The 17794-nt window shown below is 46.9% G+C and overlaps 1 protein-coding gene across 4 annotated transcripts in view; it reads left to right on the top strand.

Annotated features, from left to right (window-relative positions):
• The window catches only part of CAMTA2 (calmodulin binding transcription activator 2), a 1245102-nt gene that overhangs the window by 183118 nt on the left and 1044190 nt on the right, over window positions 1-17794 (top strand). For all 4 annotated transcript variants that reach the window (XM_085638475.1, XM_085638477.1, XM_085638474.1 and 1 more), the window contains exon 3: window positions 12712-12815. In XM_085638475.1, coding sequence (XP_085494601.1) covers window positions 12712-12815 — 104 coding nt within the window. The remainder of the gene's footprint in view (window positions 1-12711; window positions 12816-17794) is intronic.

Genomic DNA, 17794 nt, shown 5'->3' on the forward strand with positions numbered 1-17794 from the left:
GGTGCTAGCCCTAGAACTTCCTAAGTCCAAGAGGGTTTGGTCCTGACTCGATTAGAAGTGTCCCTAATCTTTAGAATTCCAACCGCGACATTCCCCATAGAAAGTAATAGGAACCCGCGGTTGTGTTTCCACACTGCTTACAGTTCCCGTGGGTCCCCTGTGTTCCTACCTTGGGTGGTTCCTTGGGGTCCCAGCGATTCTAGAGGCAATAGGCCTAGTGCCTATTACAGTCGTGGTTCTTATACCACTTTTTTAGTATATGGTTTGGTACGCCCCTAGGGCTCAAACGTGTATTTGTGCTTTTACTGATGCTTAATCACTTGTAACTTTAGTACTTCGAACTCCAGTCTCATAAAGAGACTAGAGGGGTGTGTTTAACCTTAAATACATATATTTTGAATATATACCTGGTGTGGTTGTCTTTTCATTCAAGAGATTATAGACTGGTAAAACAAGCTGCTTTACATTCCTTCAAGACTTAGCCTGAAGGCTGCTCTCCATAGCTACCACTAGGATAGCTTTCACATAAGTTTGTCTTTAACCATTCACCATAAGGGGTTGTTTGGACTGATACAAGGTGCCCACTAGAACTAGTGGACAGCATATATCAGGCCACCTTCTCACATCATTCAAAACCCATCACAGTTTCATCAACCTATTCTCACTCAAACTCAGCCTACCCCATACCAGGTAATCCCTAAACAGTCCCCGTAATGACTCCAGCCTGCTTTGAGGTGCTTGCAATCTTGAAAACTCATGGGCATCCTAACACCACTGATACACAAAAGGAGACATTTCCCCATTCTCCACAGTTTAAAATAACATTTGATCTAGAGCTCCCACTGTGGTCCTTGACATTGGCAAACTTTTTTCCAAAGGCATCTTCAGTCCTTCCATGTAACTCATTACATTTTTTGCCTTCTGAGAATTTTTTTTGCTCCTGATGTTCGGAGCGGTTTTAACCTTGCATTCTTTTGATAAAAATCTAGATCAGAGGTGCCCTTGTGAACTACCATAACTGCTCCGTTCCCTACTTGCTCTCGAGTCTGTATTATAGATTGGATCCCACCAGCATTGAAGTGTCTGTTGACTACTGCACATTATATACAGACTCTCATCAACTACTCCTCTCCAAACTGGGCATTACATACAAATAAGGTACTGGACTGGTGTGCTTTAATGCTAACGACCCGCACCAGTTTCTCCAAACATAGTGCACCAGACCACTTCCACTGCTTGCCTGGTATCAGCCTTGACACATTCGAGCCACATGCACTTTTCAACCCTTAATTCTCAAGCTCCATACGCCTACGGAAGTTGCAATAACTCTTTAATCCTAAGTTTGTCATCTGTATCCATTATCTTTCCTTTACGACTGTGCCTCTTCCTCATACAAACCCTAATGTCGAATTTCACTCATCTAAACAAAATCCAACCTTCTCTCCAGTTACAGTGATTGCCCCCAAATATAAATTTGTTTTTCAGACATTCCACTAGCAGCTTGGCACCTCACGCTTATATTCTGTGCCAAATCTTGCAATGCCGAAAAGACAGAAATAGCCTTCATCCAAATTTGTTTTGAAACTAAAACCTAATCAGCCAATTCTAATTTTCAAGCCATGATGTAATGCTTGGTGTTATCATAGCAGGTTAGTCACTCACTCTACACGTACTCAAGGTGGTAAATGTTCACTTTTAGAGGAAACATCATTAAAGGTAACTGGATTACAGTCACTTAACTCCAGAGCCAAGACCACCAAAACTGAAGCAGTCCAAGCATGACTCAGAGTCCTGCGACAATGCTCCGTGATGAACATTAAGGGCTTCAGTGAGCTCAAGGCAAAGCTGTACATTGCAGAGCACAAGAAGCCAGATGGGTCATACTCTAAGCCCTGGGCCACTTGCACTCAAGCGTCCATCTTTGTGTAAATTAAAGACCCAGTCTAAAGGTAAGTAAACATAAGCATATAAAGTCCAAACAAGATTTCTGTCTCTACCATCACTCTAGCTTTGACATCTCCTTGTGATCTGGAGCTGACGTTTGCCTGAGCTCTGCCAGTGTCTTGTTATGAATCAACCAGGATGCAGCCTCTGCTTTGGTAGGAGTGCCTTTACCTCGGTGCCAGTTCTGCTAAATTCTAGAGACTATATTTGGATTAGATTCAGGTACTACTGTCCATGGCTTTAAAAATGTTCCTTATGATGATGATGTCGTGGAGGTGGATCATTTCCTTTTATGGAGGCATTAATATAGACTTACAAAAAGATAGTAGCCAGGATACTTCTCATGCGACAGGGTTGGACTCCCTAATCTAGCCCCTTAGAGAAGAGAACGCTCCCTTAGTGCTAGTCATCCACAGAGCTATTGAAGTGGCTTCAGTTGGCACCAAGGCATATCTGCTGAGAGATTGTAGCATCACCCTGCTACTTCAGAGCCCTTGCTGCCCATTAATGAGGCTCCAACAAAAGCATTGACAGTGACCTGCTCTAAATTTCGCTCAGCTCTGCCAGTTAGCTTCCCTATATGCCGGGTCTGGTGGTTTAGTGGAGTAATGCATCCACTGTAGGGGCCTGTTTGCGCTCTCATGGTCACTGGTTCAGATCCCGGCGGTCCACTCAGCCTTTCATCCTTCCTCATGGACCTGCCCCTGAAGACCCTATCTTTCCGACCCAGCCCTAGAATTCTGAGAGCTTGGTGGTTTAGAGGTCTACCAGCCAGGTCAACTCTAATGCCCTCCCCACTGTCCCTTTGGATGAAGAATCAAAACACATTGATGTGTTTGGGAACAAGGTTTTTCTCATCTGTCAGTTTGGCTTTCATTAAGGTACCTGAGCGTAGTCTGTCTGCCAGATCGCTATATTCATGCCCTCTGAGATTCGGCCAGTGAGATCTTACCCACCGTTCCCATGGAATTCAGGAATGCCTTCACACAAACAATCCATGCTTAACAGATCACAGCTAAGTATATATTTAGAGCCAGTTTGGGCATGGCAGACTAAGTGGGTCTGGCCATTGGCAATACTATTGTGGTCCAACGACATGCATGGATAAGTGCTAAAGGTTTTTCTGGGGAAACAGGCATCCCATATGGATATGCTATTTGACTGAGCTAGGCTTTTGGAAAAGGGTATTCTGTGCAGGAGCACTTCATCTGTGTTGAAGCAAACTCATCAAGAAACTGCACCACGTCGGAGTACAGGGAGACGCCCTCAGATGGATTGCATCATTCCTCGTGGGATCAACTCTGAGAATCTGCATACCTCCCTTCGCCTCGGAACCAAAGAGCACCATCTGTGGTGTTCCTCAAGGTTCATTCCTCAACCCCATCCTCTTCAACACCTGCATGACTCCTCTAGCCGACATCGTCAGAACCCATGATCTCAACATCATATTTTATGCAGAAGACACCCAGCTCATCCTCTTGCTCTCAGGAGACCCCTCCACCACAAGGACCGAATTCCAAGGCTACATGACCAATATTGCTGATTTGATGAAGGACAACTGTCTGAAGCTCAAAACGGACAAGACCGAAGTGCTTATCTTATGGAACAGCACCTCCCTGGTGCCCGACCCAACTTCCACACCAACAGACCACGCCCGCAGATTCGGCATCATCTTGGACAGCAAACTCACTATGAAATAACAGATTAACACAGTCTCCTCTGCCTGCTTTCATACTCAAGCCCTAGTCACCAGCCGGCTGGTCTGTGACAACGTACTGTACGCACGAACCACCTCCCAACTCATGATGAGACCAGACGATACAGAACTCAGCTGCCAGACTCATCCTCAAACTAGCCAAATGTACCCTCATCACCCCATACTGCCGAAACCATCACTGGCTCCCTGTCCAGAAAAGATTCCAATTCAAGATGTAGACAGGCCTGCAAAGCCCTTCACAACCAAGGACCACCATACATCAACCACCGCATGAACTTGCACCAATCCTCCAGAGACCTTCACTCTGCCTTCCTCGGACAGACTCCCCACATCTGCCAAAACCACAGTAAAGGCCGCTCCTTCTCCTACCTCACTGCCATGTACTGGAACAGGCTTCCCTTCGCCTCTGGACATCACCCTCCCTGTTGAAATTCAGAAATAGACTCAAGACCTTGCTTTTCGGCTAAGCCCAGCAACCTAGTGCCTGGATACCCTCATGGGCAGGGCTGTACAAATACGTATTGATTGATTGAATTAAAGACAGCTGTGCTATGTCCCACTCCTTGGGTTTGCTGTCTCCAACCTCTCAATTCTACAAACAGTCTGAAAGTTCAGAGCATGTTCTTGTGGTCTTGCCTATTGCCAAAGATGGCCCTGACAGCTCGTTCTTAGAGCCAGAAAACATGGTAATAAGTGGCTGTGGCCACCAGCATGCACAGCAAGCATTCCTTGTTGCCTGCCTTGGTTGCAGCCACTCTGCTCTGATTACCCCCTCTCTCCATCCCCTGTTCCTCATGTCTTTCCATGATGCTGTGCATTTAATAGAGGTAAGATATAGTTGTATCTACTTTGCTAGCAAGTAATTACCGTCTACCAGTGGATTTGCAGATTGTTCATCTTGCTTACGTCCTCCATTTGTGTCCACTCCTCCTCCTGTTCATCCTGTTTTTCTTTGGTAGACCATGACTCCTTTTTTTGCCAGGACGTTTGGTCACTGTTGGCCTAGGGCTAAACAGAGAGGGTTCCAGAAGTAGAGAAAGGCAGGGAGTGCGACCACTAATAATATTTGTTCCCAAAAATGGCGCACAACTCAGGCCGAGATTATAACTTTGGTTCTTCAGCTCCTTGCTTTAAAAGGAAAAGATCAAGATGTTGACTTTCGCCAAGGTCCTTTCTGCCCTGGATCTTGGCCTTATTTCATATGCCTGACCTGCAGACTCGCAGATGCTTCCTTCGGTTCATGCTAGGTTTGGAACACTTTTAGTTTACCGTTCTTCCCTTCAATCCAACTGAGCAGGTGATGGCGGTAGTTGCGGCCCATTATCCAGGTTAGGGCTACACATATTCTCATACCTTGATGGCTGACTCTTAAAAGTGAGCTTGCTGCAGTCATTTGTGGGCCAACTGCAGGCCTCAGTTTTCTTTCTGTTCCCTCTGGGTTCTGAGTCAATGAACCAAATCCCATTTGAAACTAGCGTAGTGGATTCCCTTCATAGGGATCATTCAGGATATGGTGTGTAGGGAAGTGAATTTCTGTTTCCCGTCCCACCCCCCTTTTTGCCTGGCTTTTGATGCAACTTTGACTGTAGAGTACTGGGTCCCTGTCAACCAGGTTCTCAGTACCAGTGTTCTTTTCGTAAAACTGTCCCCGATTGGCACAACTTAAGTCGCTAGTAAATGCTACCTAGGGCACCGGAACTGAAGAGGGTCCCCAAGGAACTCCTCTCCAATTACCTCTGCCGCCTGCATGCCTTGGTGCAGACAAAAACAACAAAGTCATCATGGCACACTCCCTGTGTGCCATGTCCAAGTAGCACTGCATAAGGTATAGGTAACTCACCCCTCTAAGAGGCCTTACAAGCCCTAAGGCAGGGTGCACTATATCTCCGGTGTGGGCATATCTGCATGAGCAGATATACCTCTACAATATTTAAGTCTAGTCTTCATATTTCAAGCCATAGAGACTACATGAGCTGGAAACTCAACATCTAGAGTTCCCCAGCACCACAATGGCTCGCCTGAACCCAGGAGTGTTTAGTACCAAACAACTCCTCTTAATAAACCCACACTGATGCCAGTGTTGGATTGATTAAAACATGAACCCAGTGGGCACTTTAGAGGTGCTCCTTGAACACTTACTAGCCCTGGTGTGGTCTCTGACTGGCTTTAGGAGAGCCTGCCACCACCGGGCATGTTTCTTGACCCCTGGGTCGAGAGCCCCTGCTCTCTGAGGACAGAAAGAAAGCCCATCTTGGGCGGAGGTGTCACACCTCTTCTCCCATGATGAGCACAGTGCTCGAGAGGTAAGCTTCAAAGGCCTTGCTGCCTTTGTAATGCGACCCCTGCCTCCTCTGCTAGCAGCAGATGGCAGCCTCCAGTTCAAACCCCCACTTTTGGCAGAAGAACTGTCAGGAAATCCTTAGTGAGACCAGGAGGTGTGCTCCCCTTCGCCAACTCCACCCCTCACATGCTGGAGGTGAAGTGAAGCACATTTTTCAGGGCCCACCTTCTTGAAGATAGTGTGACCTATCCAATCTGGGCTAGGGCTATGTCCCATCTCATAGGAGGGTGTCATAATAGAGGGTGTAGACAGCCCAGGTAAGGAACCCATTGGTCCCTACCTGTCACTCCTCTGTAAAACCCCTAAATCTAGTATTTAGGTGGCATCCCCAGACCCTGAAATCAGATTCCTGACGACCTAAGAGCCATACACTTAAGACTTGCACCAGCGGAGAAGCCTACAGACACCAACTGACCTGGCCCCAGCCGTACCGGCCTGTCTGTAGCCCTTGACGATCCTGCACAAAAAGACAACCCGTCCTGCAGCCCAGCGACTTTCAAAGCCTTGTGAGGACTGCCTGCCTTCGACAATGATCAAGATCTCCCACGGACAGCGGACCTGTCCAAAAGAAACCAACTTTAAACAACAGAGAACTCTGTCCTTAGGAACCGCAAAACTAATGAAGGACCCAACTCTGAACCCAATGCCCACAGCTCGAGTCCAAGTGGCCCACTTGTCCTGTGAAGTTTCCCGAACATTTCTGAGTAAGAGTCCACCGTGGGTTGACAGCTGCCGTACTCAACTTCGACGCCTGCAACCTCAATTCAAAAACTCCCCCTGACCGCGACCTGCCCGGTAAGACTTTTCCAACGCCTAAGAACATCCTGCACTCTAAGGCCTTGGGAGCGCAACCAATGGTGTCCATACATCCCCTAGCATCTTTACTTACCTGGGCAGCTGTTTGTTTTCTTAGTCCTGCCTCCTGGCATGAGCCTGCAGCCTTTCATCAAAACCGGTCTCCCCCCATTGGTTTGCATTGGGCACACATTGCTGTGTTGGCACTCTTCACCTGCCGTCCCTGTGCCACTGATGGTGTAAGTTGGTGCTGCCTTGTGGCCCCGTGCTTACCTTAACCCCCCTGTGAGAAGGTGGGTTGGTATATGCTGTCCACCAGTTAAAATGGGCACCTTGTATCCGGCCACATGACCCTTATGATGTATGAGGTCAAAGATAACCTTATTGAAAGCTATCCTAGTGGTAGCTATGGAGAGCAGCCTTCAGGCTTAATCTTGAAGGAATGTAAAGCAGCTTGTTTTACCAGAATATCTCCTAAACAATTAAATGAAAAGAGAACCACACAGTGTTTATATAAAAAGATGTATTTATTAATATAATACCCTCTACTAGTCTCTACATGAGACTAGGGCACAAAGCACACAATACTAAATCAATAGAACATTCATAAATAGCACAATACACAGCGCGCTCCGGGGGGAGAACGAGCCATATACTAAACAAATGGTAGAACAACGACGACTTCAATAGACACAGTGCCTAGAGCATGTAGAATCGCTGGGACCCCAAGGAACCACCCAGAGGAGTGACACAGGGAGCCCACGGAGGACGGATGCAGTGAGGAAACACAGACGCGTGCTCCTTACAACTCTATAGGAAAGTCGCAGTTGGAAATGTATAAGTTAAGGACACTTCTAAAAGGACTTCAAGCAAACCCGTTGGAACTTAGGAGGCTCTAAGGCCAACTTACGAGTGAGTACCGAGGTATCCGTGTTACCTATCCCAGAGGAGCCGGTGCATAGGTGTCGAGAGGAACCTGAAAGCAGGGGGGACAGAGTCTGGGTCACTTCTGGTGTCCAGGGGCTTGGTAGTCGAATGCCCACCGATGTCGGGTGCTTCAGGGAATAAAGAAGGGTTGCTTGACTCTGCAGCCACGGGGACCAGGAGACGTCGAGGACTACCAAAATCCGGAGGTGAGCTGTCCCACGAAGGATGTCGAGAGCTGAGGGGTCGATGTCCGACTGGAGCACCAACAAGCCTTGGCAACTGCACCCCAGGCGGTCAGAGGAAACCGGTTACGGTGTGGACCAGCAAGGTCCAGGGGACTCTCCAAGCAATGGAGAGTCAGGGCACGTCTGGAGCAACCAGGTAGGCCCAATAATTAGCAAGCTGACCCCCGCCAGGACCCACAGGCCAACAGACTAGGGATCGTGAGGAGATCTCAATGCAAGTCTGCAAAGTACCAGCCCGCAGGACACTTGTGGAGTGGAGGCCGGAAATCTTCAGTGCAAATACTGCTCATGGTCAGGACTACACAGAGTCCAAAGCACAGGCTCAGGAATCGTCACTAAGCATATGCAACTGCAAATGTACGCGGTGTACAGGGGTTCGGGTTGCACGGTCCCCACGAGGGATACTGGTCTCAGAATCGCAGGGCAGATCGACCTCGGGGACCTTCGGGAACCCACCTCTTGTGTTGCTGAAATCTTCGGAGTCCTCAGAAGTTCGGGAGAAGCAAACCGGGTAGATACGTTTAGGTGCCTGCTTTTGCAGGGGAGTAACTCCTTTACTCCAAGGGAGATTCTTCAGTTGTCCAGCGTCGTGCAGGCAGTCGAAATACTTGGTTTCTTCTTAGCAGAATCATGTCCAGGTAAAATCTAAAGTCCTGTCATCAGGTAACCCACTTTATACCCATGGGAAGGGGTTGGAAAGATTCTGTGGCCCCTCCTAAGGGAGGGGCAGGACAAAGTGGTGGCTACACCCATGTTCAGTTTCGCGCCAGAGCAGGAGCAAATGGCTCCTAAAACTGGTTTGAGCTGGACTATGTACAGAGACACCAAATGTGCCCCAAGTGCAGACTTTCTGGCACTCTAAGAGTGCACCCACCCAGCCCCAATACACTAAATCCTGTCTGCGAGGTGGTTACAACTCCCTGTGACAGGATGCCTATTGTCATGCCTTCCTCTGCGCAAGCTTGGCTCAGCAGCAGGAGAGCAGAATTGTGTCTGTGGCTGGCAGCATCCATTTTGTGCTGCCCAGGTCGAGAAAGCTGGGACCGGGTATACCGGTGACCCATATATGTCCCTTCAGAAGGGTGGAATCATACCTCCCACGCCAGTTACTGGTGTGGAGGTGTGATTCCAAGGTGTTTGACACCAAACACAACATGTTTCTAAGCAGCCGTTTTAAAGTTAGCATTTACCGCGACGTTATAATGCACTTAAACATATATGTCTGGCTGCATCACAGGCAACCCTGGAGAATGGTTTCCGAAGGCTGCAGAGGAGCTCTGCTCATGCAGGGGCACCCTCTCACAAAAAACCCAGCACCCTGCCTTCAGGATTGTTAAGACCTGCGATAGGGGTGACTGATAGGTATTTAAGTGTAGTGATTTAGATAAATATAGTGAACCTATAGCTTAAGTAAGTGGTGCAAACACCAGCTTACACAGTCTGCAGTAGCAGGCTGGTCGTGTCAATTTGGATGGCCTCTCAAGGGTGCAACAATACATGCTTGAGCCCATGGGAGGCCTCTGGGGTACCTATGCCCTGGGTACATGGTGTACCATATACTAGGGACTGATAAGGGTACCCCAGAATCCAATCTGGAGTGTACCTAAAGTACATGTATAACAATTTACAGGAGAAAGCAGATAGACTGGGGTCCTGGATAGCAGGATTCCAGTCAGACTAGGCCTAAAACAGTGTGACATCAGCAAAAAGTGCCCCCCCCCCGAGACTGAGTTACCAAACCGTGTTACTCTCCTGTGAGCAGCATCTCCTGGATTAGCCCCCTTACTCCTTTGATAACATTTGCAGCAGATCCCAAGTTCGAACCCTGCACTCGGCTGTCCCTGTGCGTCTGGAGGTGCAGATTTGCTACTTACCTGAACCTTGCCTGGTGCTAATTCTTCATCCTGAAAATCAAGACTGTAAGTTGTATACTTAATCTGCAAAACTGCATTCTGATTTTCCTCCTATAGGTTAATATTGCTTAACAGAAAATTGCTGTGTGTCCACTTTTTGTATCTTCTACCTCATCTCTGACTCATCACAAACCTCATTCTGCTACTCTTTCCAATGCTCTAGCCTATTTCTCACCCTGTACCTCTATCAATATATCCCATACCTCCACTCTCTCATTCATCCCAAACCCCATACCACTACTATGATCCCCAAAATAGCCCTATCTAGACTCTCCCCCTCCTTGCACCACCTGACATCTCTTTTACTACACTGATCCCCCAAAACAAGCCTTTCTAAACTCGTCCCTCTGACTCTTCCCCTCCACATCCCTTTTTACTCAACCCTCCCACTACTGCTATGACCTCCCCAAAAAAGTCTAAAGCCTTCACTCTTCTATCCCTCCACTATCCTTTTCAATCGAAATAACAGAATAACATGTCCACTTCTCAAATTTCATATTTCACTATACTAATTCACCACTAATCCTTTATGGGTTCCGGAGTGGCGTGGGCGTGCTACTCGCTGAAAAAGCGCTTCAACACCCCATTAGGGGGAAATATATATATATATATATCTTTGTCCCTCTTCTATCCCTCTGCTACCCTTCTCAATCCAAATAACTGATTAATACCCACCACTCAAATTACATTCATATTTCACTATTCTAATTCAACACTAATCTTTTAATGGGTTCCGGAGTAGCTTGCTACTCATCCAAAAACAAAAAGCGCTTCAACACCCCATCAGGTGTAACAAGTGCTATATAAATACAAACCTTTTCCCTCTTCTATCCCTCCACTATCCTTCTCAATCCAAATAACTGATTACTACCCACCACTCAAATAACTTTCATATTTCACTATACTAATTCACCACTAATCCTTATGGGTTCCGGAGTAGCGTGCTACTCACCAAGAAAGTGCTTCAACACCCCATTAGGGGTAACAAGCACTATATAAATACAAACCTTTTTTCCCTCTTCTATTCTTCCGCTATCCTGCTGAATCCAAATAACTGACTAACCTATCCACCACTCAAATCACTTTCATATTTCACTATACTAACTCGCTACTAATGCTTTATGGCTTCCGGAGTAGTGTGCTACTTGCCGAACAAGCGCTTTGATGCCTAGTCAGGGGTAGTAAGCGCTATATAAATGCAATTACAAAACAATACAATACGTATTTCTTGGTCTTAAAATAAATCTTGAAAGAAGCTTATTTTCATAAAATTGGTGTGGATCTCCTTTTTGAGTTGTGTGTCATTTATTAATCACTGTGTGCATAACAACTGTCTTACACTCCTCTAGGTTAGGCTTAAGGCTGCTGACCCACACTACCAAAAACAGTGCTCTTTGCGTTTACTTTGAACCCTGTACACTTCTTGGGGAATCTCTATTTTTTTTGCACAATATAACCACTTAGTGGTGTATCATATAAAGAGCCAACTGCCTACATGGTGATTTTGAGGTTAAGGTCTCAGTGTTTTGGGCTCACTCTTGTGTACAAGCCTTGATGATTCTGAAGCTTCTTGGCCTCCTGGTCTTATGCGTCTTGCTGGTCTTCAGTATTTATAAGCATATGCAAGGTCTGCAGTGGGCTCAGGGCTAGAGTTACCTTTCAGACAACATCCGCACCTCTGACGGAGGCCTTCCTGACCTATCTACAAGGGTTCACAGTAGTGATGGATGCATCATTTCTGAGGAGTGTCTGTCACCTGGACCAGGTAGAAATCGCAGGCCTTTTGTTTCTGAAACACAATTTCAATCTTCAAGAACTGCATGCGATTCTGTTGATCCTGAAAGCTTTTCTGCCATCCATCGGTCCAGGTCCTAACGGACCACACAATCGCCACGTAGTACTCCAGCAAGCATGGCAGTGTGTGGTTGTTTCTGCCACAGCCCTGCTTTTTCTTTCTGCCGCAACCCTCGTTGGAGCAAGAGAGACTTCATCAGTTGAATCCAAAGAGGGCCCTTAGTTTTTTCATGGATCCTGTCTGAGGAGTATCAACCTGGTTGACGTGTATTGTCCTGTCAATAAAAATGTTGTCTCCTGGCCAAGAGGGCCATTGAGCTGATTTCGCCCAGCCTGCCACTATGGCGAGAATGGGACGTTTTCTGGTGCTGTGCATCTGTTCGTCTTTCACATAGGTGTCTGTTCATGCCTTCTCCAGGAACTACTATTTTCAAGCTCAGGTCTGCAGAGAGAGCCATTTTGACTGCTTGGTACTGCAGAAAGTCCATGGGTAAGTCCTTTCGTCAGAGCCTCCTCCACTTAGGAGGTACTACTTTGGTGTCTATTCTAAGGAGATGTGTCAGCTTTCTTACCAATTAACAAGTTACTTGTTCTTCAGATGAATACAAGTTAGATAATGTGGATACTCTAGCTGCAGGCTCTTCACTTCCCTCAGGCCTCTTTGTTCTATGCAGAGAACTTTATGATTATAAAAAGGTTCAAAGTTAGATTTTGCACACTGTCCTGTAATGATCTGGCACATTTGATGCGTGTCTGAGGGTGCAGAAAAGTAAAAAATAAAAAAAAGCAAACAGATGCCCATTTACAGGAGTGTTGCCTACATACTGCTGTGCGCCATCACTTCAAGAGACAGTACACAGCTGCCGTTGTATCATCTACTGGCACATGGGAACAATTGCTTATCCAGTCCAGCGCCTGGGGGAATTCAAAAGGTGAGTAATCTGCAGTTAGAATAGCCACCAGAACGAGCGTTACGGAAGATAAGTAACTTGTTTGTTTGATTATTTACAATTTCTATTTTGTTTAATTTCATAGAGAACAACCATCACATCAAGGTTTTCCTGCCTAAGAAGCTTCTGGAGTGTTTACCGAAGTGTACCCTGCTGCCCAAAGAGAGGTTACGATGGAACACAAATGAGGTTAGTTACTGCTGTCCAACAAGTTTGCACATCTGTCTTTTCAACATTTTCATATGCTAACTAAGCCTAGCTTCAAATACCTGTACGAGGTGGCCATGCCATTTACAGAATATGTATTTAGCATTTTCCTTTGCCAGATGAATTAGTAGCCCATTCACAAAGTCATGTCCCCAAGATTCCTTTTGTTAAACATGGTAGAGTGTGATGTGGGTATGCCTCTTCTGTCTGCCTTTCTTGTCCAGAATTATTTTTATTTATTTATTCAAATTTAAAGCATTAATCAAGAGTTGTTACAGTGTTTGTATTGTAGCATGTCTCTCAGAACAGTGTAGTGTGTGATTGGTGATTTCAAGTTAGCAACAAATCTATTGTACCTAGTTAGAGCAGCGTCAAGGATGCCACAGGTTCATCGCTGTCTCTAGGGTAATGACCTTGGCTGGCTCAGCCAAGTGATAAGTTTTATACTTCCAAAGAGAATATGCAGTTCTCTACACAATTTTGTTAACAGCCACAATTGTCTGTATACACGGGGACATAGTCTATCATATTTGGCTTGAAAATTAGGAGTTGAAGGTGTTATACTTATTGTGTTGTTTTTGTTTGTAAAATACACTACCACCCACAAGGGTATCCTGGTGCAGTGCAGTGCATGTGTGTGTGTGCCCATCCCTGCCTATGGTAGATTGGTTAATCACCCATGAGGGTATCCTGGTGCAGTGCAGGTGTGTGTGCCCATCCCTGCCTATGGTAGATTGGTTAATCACCCATGAGGGTATCCTGGTGCAGTGCATGTGTGTGTGCCCATCCCTGCCTTTGGTAGGTTGGTTAATCACCCATGAGGGTATCCTGGTGCAGTGCAGGTGTGTGTGCGCCCATCCCTGCCTATGGTAGGTTGGTTAATCACCCATTAGGGTATCCTGGTGCAGTGCAGGTGTGTTTGCCCAGCCCTGCCTATGGTAGGTTGGTTAATCACTCATGAGGGTATCCTGGTGCAGTGCAGGTGTGTTTGCCCAGCCCTGCCGATGGGAGGTTGGTTATTCACCCATGAGGGTAGTATCCTGGTGCAGTGCAGGTGCGTGTGACCATCCCTGCCTAAGGTTTGATTTGATTTGATTTGAAAAAAGTTGTATATAGCACTGGCTAGATCCGGAGGTATCAGAGCGCTTTACATGAGGATCAGTGAGTTACAGGTTACAAAAATAACATCAGTTACAGTTATAAGAATTTACATCAGTTACAAGTATAGGCATAGGAGAAGAACATGAGATGCACAATAACAAAAGGTTATTAGCGCGTAGTATATCCAAGACAACATGTTTTATGAGGAATGGAAGGAAAAGGGGGAAAAGTAAACAGGGTAAGGAATGCTGATAGAGTCAGGTAGACCAGAAGGGGTAAAGTATTTCAGGGGAGACAAAGCAGTCAGAAGAAAAACAGAAACAGACAGACAAGACCGTGAAGAACCGTTAAAAACAATGTCCGATGTCCGGCTGGGTAGGTGACGGCTGAAGGGTGAACCAAAGCCAGACTCCTCTATAGCTGCATAAGTCATCTCCACTGGGCAACAGCCAATGATTCTCGGACTCCGCAGAACGCTAGCACTGCCTAGACCTGGGGGCAAAAAAGCGCTTTACATAAGAAAGTTAAAACATCAAAACAGCGGTTACAAAATTACAATTAGAATCTGGACACGAAAATCAGGACCCAAAAAGACCAAGGAGATCTGGGAGTCCACATGAAGGAGACAGGAGCGGAGAAAACTATGAGACAAATGTCCGAAGTCCGGCTGGGTAGGTGACGGTCATAGTGGTGTGCCAGTGCCAATCTCCCCTATAGCTGTTGGTGCAGCTCCACCGGGAATCGGCCAAGTGGATTCGGACTTCGCCAGATTAGGATGAAGATCAGGAAATGACCAAATGTTTTGAGTCCAGAGACAGGTGAGAGGAGATGGCGAGGAAGCCAAGGATCATAAAGGGAATGTCTCTTGGCTGCCATCTTATAGTCAGGCAGGTTGAGTCTGTTAACCTCCGTGGCTCTGTAGCTGGGCTTGCCTCAAGTTCAGTGGTTAGATAACTCACGAATGCCATTTATCCTGGTAGTGCATTGGGACCCCCATTATCTGATGGGACAACTTCCCTCACCGGTGGGAATACCATGGCGGGCGCCATTTTAGAGTCGGGCTCAGAGAGTTTCGATGTAAAAAGTTGTTGCCGAGTTAAAATAGGGGATTAAATAAGGCGCCAGAAGCTTCACAAAGCCCACATTGGGATCGAATGTGGTAGTTTTTTTGTTTTTGTTTCCCACTCACCGCCTATGAAGGGCGTCCGCTGTGGATCGCGGAGGACACTGCCGGTCGTGTTCAAGTGCCCCTCCCTCTCCAGCAGTAGCCGTGCCTTTTTAGCAGAGTGGGACCTCAAGATGATATAAACATTCACCACGTTTTTACTGCATCTTCCTACCATTTACTGCACACTCTTCAGCCCAAGAAGCACTCTCCACATTATCGTGACTACCTCTTCGGTGACATCCCCGATCTGGACCCACTGCACCTTCGCACCCTCCCACTCAGAACCCTCGTAACCCTCCTCACCATGACTGCTGCACGTCCCTCTCGGCCCGACTGGCACAGTTCAGGATCTCGAGCTCTCACAAGGCGCGTCCTGCTGCTGGCGCGATGCACCTTCGCGCTTAGCCGGTCTCTTTGCTGCCCCAGGGCGGATCACGTCTCTGATGCCACACACTCCAGGGACTCGCCCGGTGCCCTCAGACTGTAGCAGGAATGAGCTGCACAAGACGACCTCCGCATTTGCCGATGTCACGGACTCTGCCACAATTCTTGAGTCGCCCACCCTAGTCCGGACTGGTCTCTCTGGACGTTCCTTTCGTATTCAGCACACGGGAGCCACCATCTTGGCTTTTGGCTTTGCGGCTTCATTCCCTTGTGCAACTCGGTGCAGCCCATCGCCGGGGCCAAATCTCTCCTGCCCCAAGGGTCCAGTGACCCTCCAATGCTGTTGGTAGGTCGGCTCCCTAAATTTGACCGGATTCTGACAGATGGCTGTGGGGTTTTAGGCTGGCGGCAGCAGCTGCTCAATCAGTCTGAGACCATCTTTGCCGTTTGCTCTGATATCTCTGCGATGCTTGATTGGTGAAGGGCGAGATTTATCTCCAGGTGATCCGCCTGCATTCCGGTGGCAGAATCGTTGTTTTTAGGTGGAAAAACAGTGCAACGGACCGTCGCTCTGGAAGTTGGAAGGAGGGTTCATCACGGAGCAACAGCTCCGAGCGGCCATGATGTGGGCTGGCTTCTCCTCCTATGGTAGGTTTGTTAATCACCCATAAGGGTATCCTGGTGCAGTGCAGGTGTGTGTGCCCATCCCTGCCTTTTGTAGGTTGGTTAATTGAAAAGCCAGTTCTTCAGCTTCTTGCGAAATTTAAGAAGAGAGGAGGAGGCGGCTCTGATGAGGAGCAGGAAGTAATTTCAAACTTCAGGAGCGATGTAAGAGAACGCCCGTCCTCCCGCTCGTGTTTTGTGCCAGCTTGAGATGTGTGTGAGTAGGAGTTCTCTGGAGCCAAAGTCTCTGGGTGTTTGGTGGAAGGAGATACAACTGTTCAGGTAGGTGGGGCCCGAGTTGTGCAGTTCCTTTAATGTGTGTGTGAGGAGTTTGAATTCAGTCTGTATCGGGAGCAGCCGCGGTCCGTGCAGGTAACTGCGGTGGGGCGGTGGGGCCTTGTAAAGGGGGATTTCAAGGGACAATGCAGAGGGAAAATTAATTATTTATTTAATTTTCCCTCTGCATCGTCTCTCGAAATCCCCATTTACTTGGCCCACCGCTGTTACCTGCACGGACCGCGGCTGAACGGGAGCCAGTGTAGTTCACTGAGGTGTGATGTGAGTTCTGTGTGACCTTCCCTTATGCTACATATATTTCAAATCTTATGCAACCATGGGGTCGCGTTTGGTTGGATAGGACTCTTACAAGGAGGTCTTTTGATCATTAACAATTAGATAAGAGAGTCCGGTACAGGATTATGATGTATGTATTTTGTTCTATATGGCTCTCACTGAAAGCCTGCAACATGAACCTCCATTTGTAAATCCATTTATTCATTGCTATAACGTAATAACAGTGGATAAGAAACGCTGTCACCCACTGTTGATACATCATAAAGGAATTTCAATCTGGACATGACAGCCCTCTCTGAGAGCCTGGGAGAAGCCATGTTATGTATGTAAAATTATACATGGGTAAAAAGTGAATAGCAGAGATGTTTTCCACTTTGGGGTTTTATGTTACACTCAAGTGGGTCCTGGTTCCAGCGGCAGAGATCAGGACAAACTGAGGTAGTACCTTGTAGCATACATTTTGACGAATGTGTGACTACAAAGGATACCACTCGCTCTGTGACTGAGATGCCGGTTCCCCCTTAAATCTAGGGTATAAAACCCCTACTCATCAGACGATTGGGTAGGACCCACTTGAGTGATTTGATAAGACATTCTTCCACTCAAGTATATTTAGGATTGTTTAGGAACATAATCATTTTCACGAACATTAGGGATCCACATGCCCTGATGAATGACCTTTTAGGCTAATTTAGTTGGGCAGAAACATGTTGGCAGACAGATATTTGGTTGGGAGTCATGGATCTCCATGACCCATTCACTTTAGTTTTTAATCATACCTAGTGTTCAGTTGATTAAAGGTATTGTCCATGGAACACTAAGGTATTTTTACTTTTCCATCTGGATCCCCTTTCATGTCGGTGTTTTTCAGTAAGATTTATCCAAGAACTCCCTCCTTCCATTACTGTCTTCGAGGAGGTTGAGTCTGCCTTGGTGGCACTGTCCTACCGAGTTGGGGAGGGGAACCCTATGATGAAACATGACACTATCAAGTGTGCGAGGTTTCCTCTTCCATTAAGGATGACATTTCCTTGTTAACAAGTCTAGGCTGAGTTTTTTCTTCTCAGGATAA

This window comes from Triturus cristatus, chromosome 12, assembly GCF_964204655.1.
Source record: "Triturus cristatus chromosome 12, aTriCri1.1, whole genome shotgun sequence".
Taxonomy (NCBI): Eukaryota; Metazoa; Chordata; class Amphibia; order Caudata; family Salamandridae; genus Triturus; species Triturus cristatus.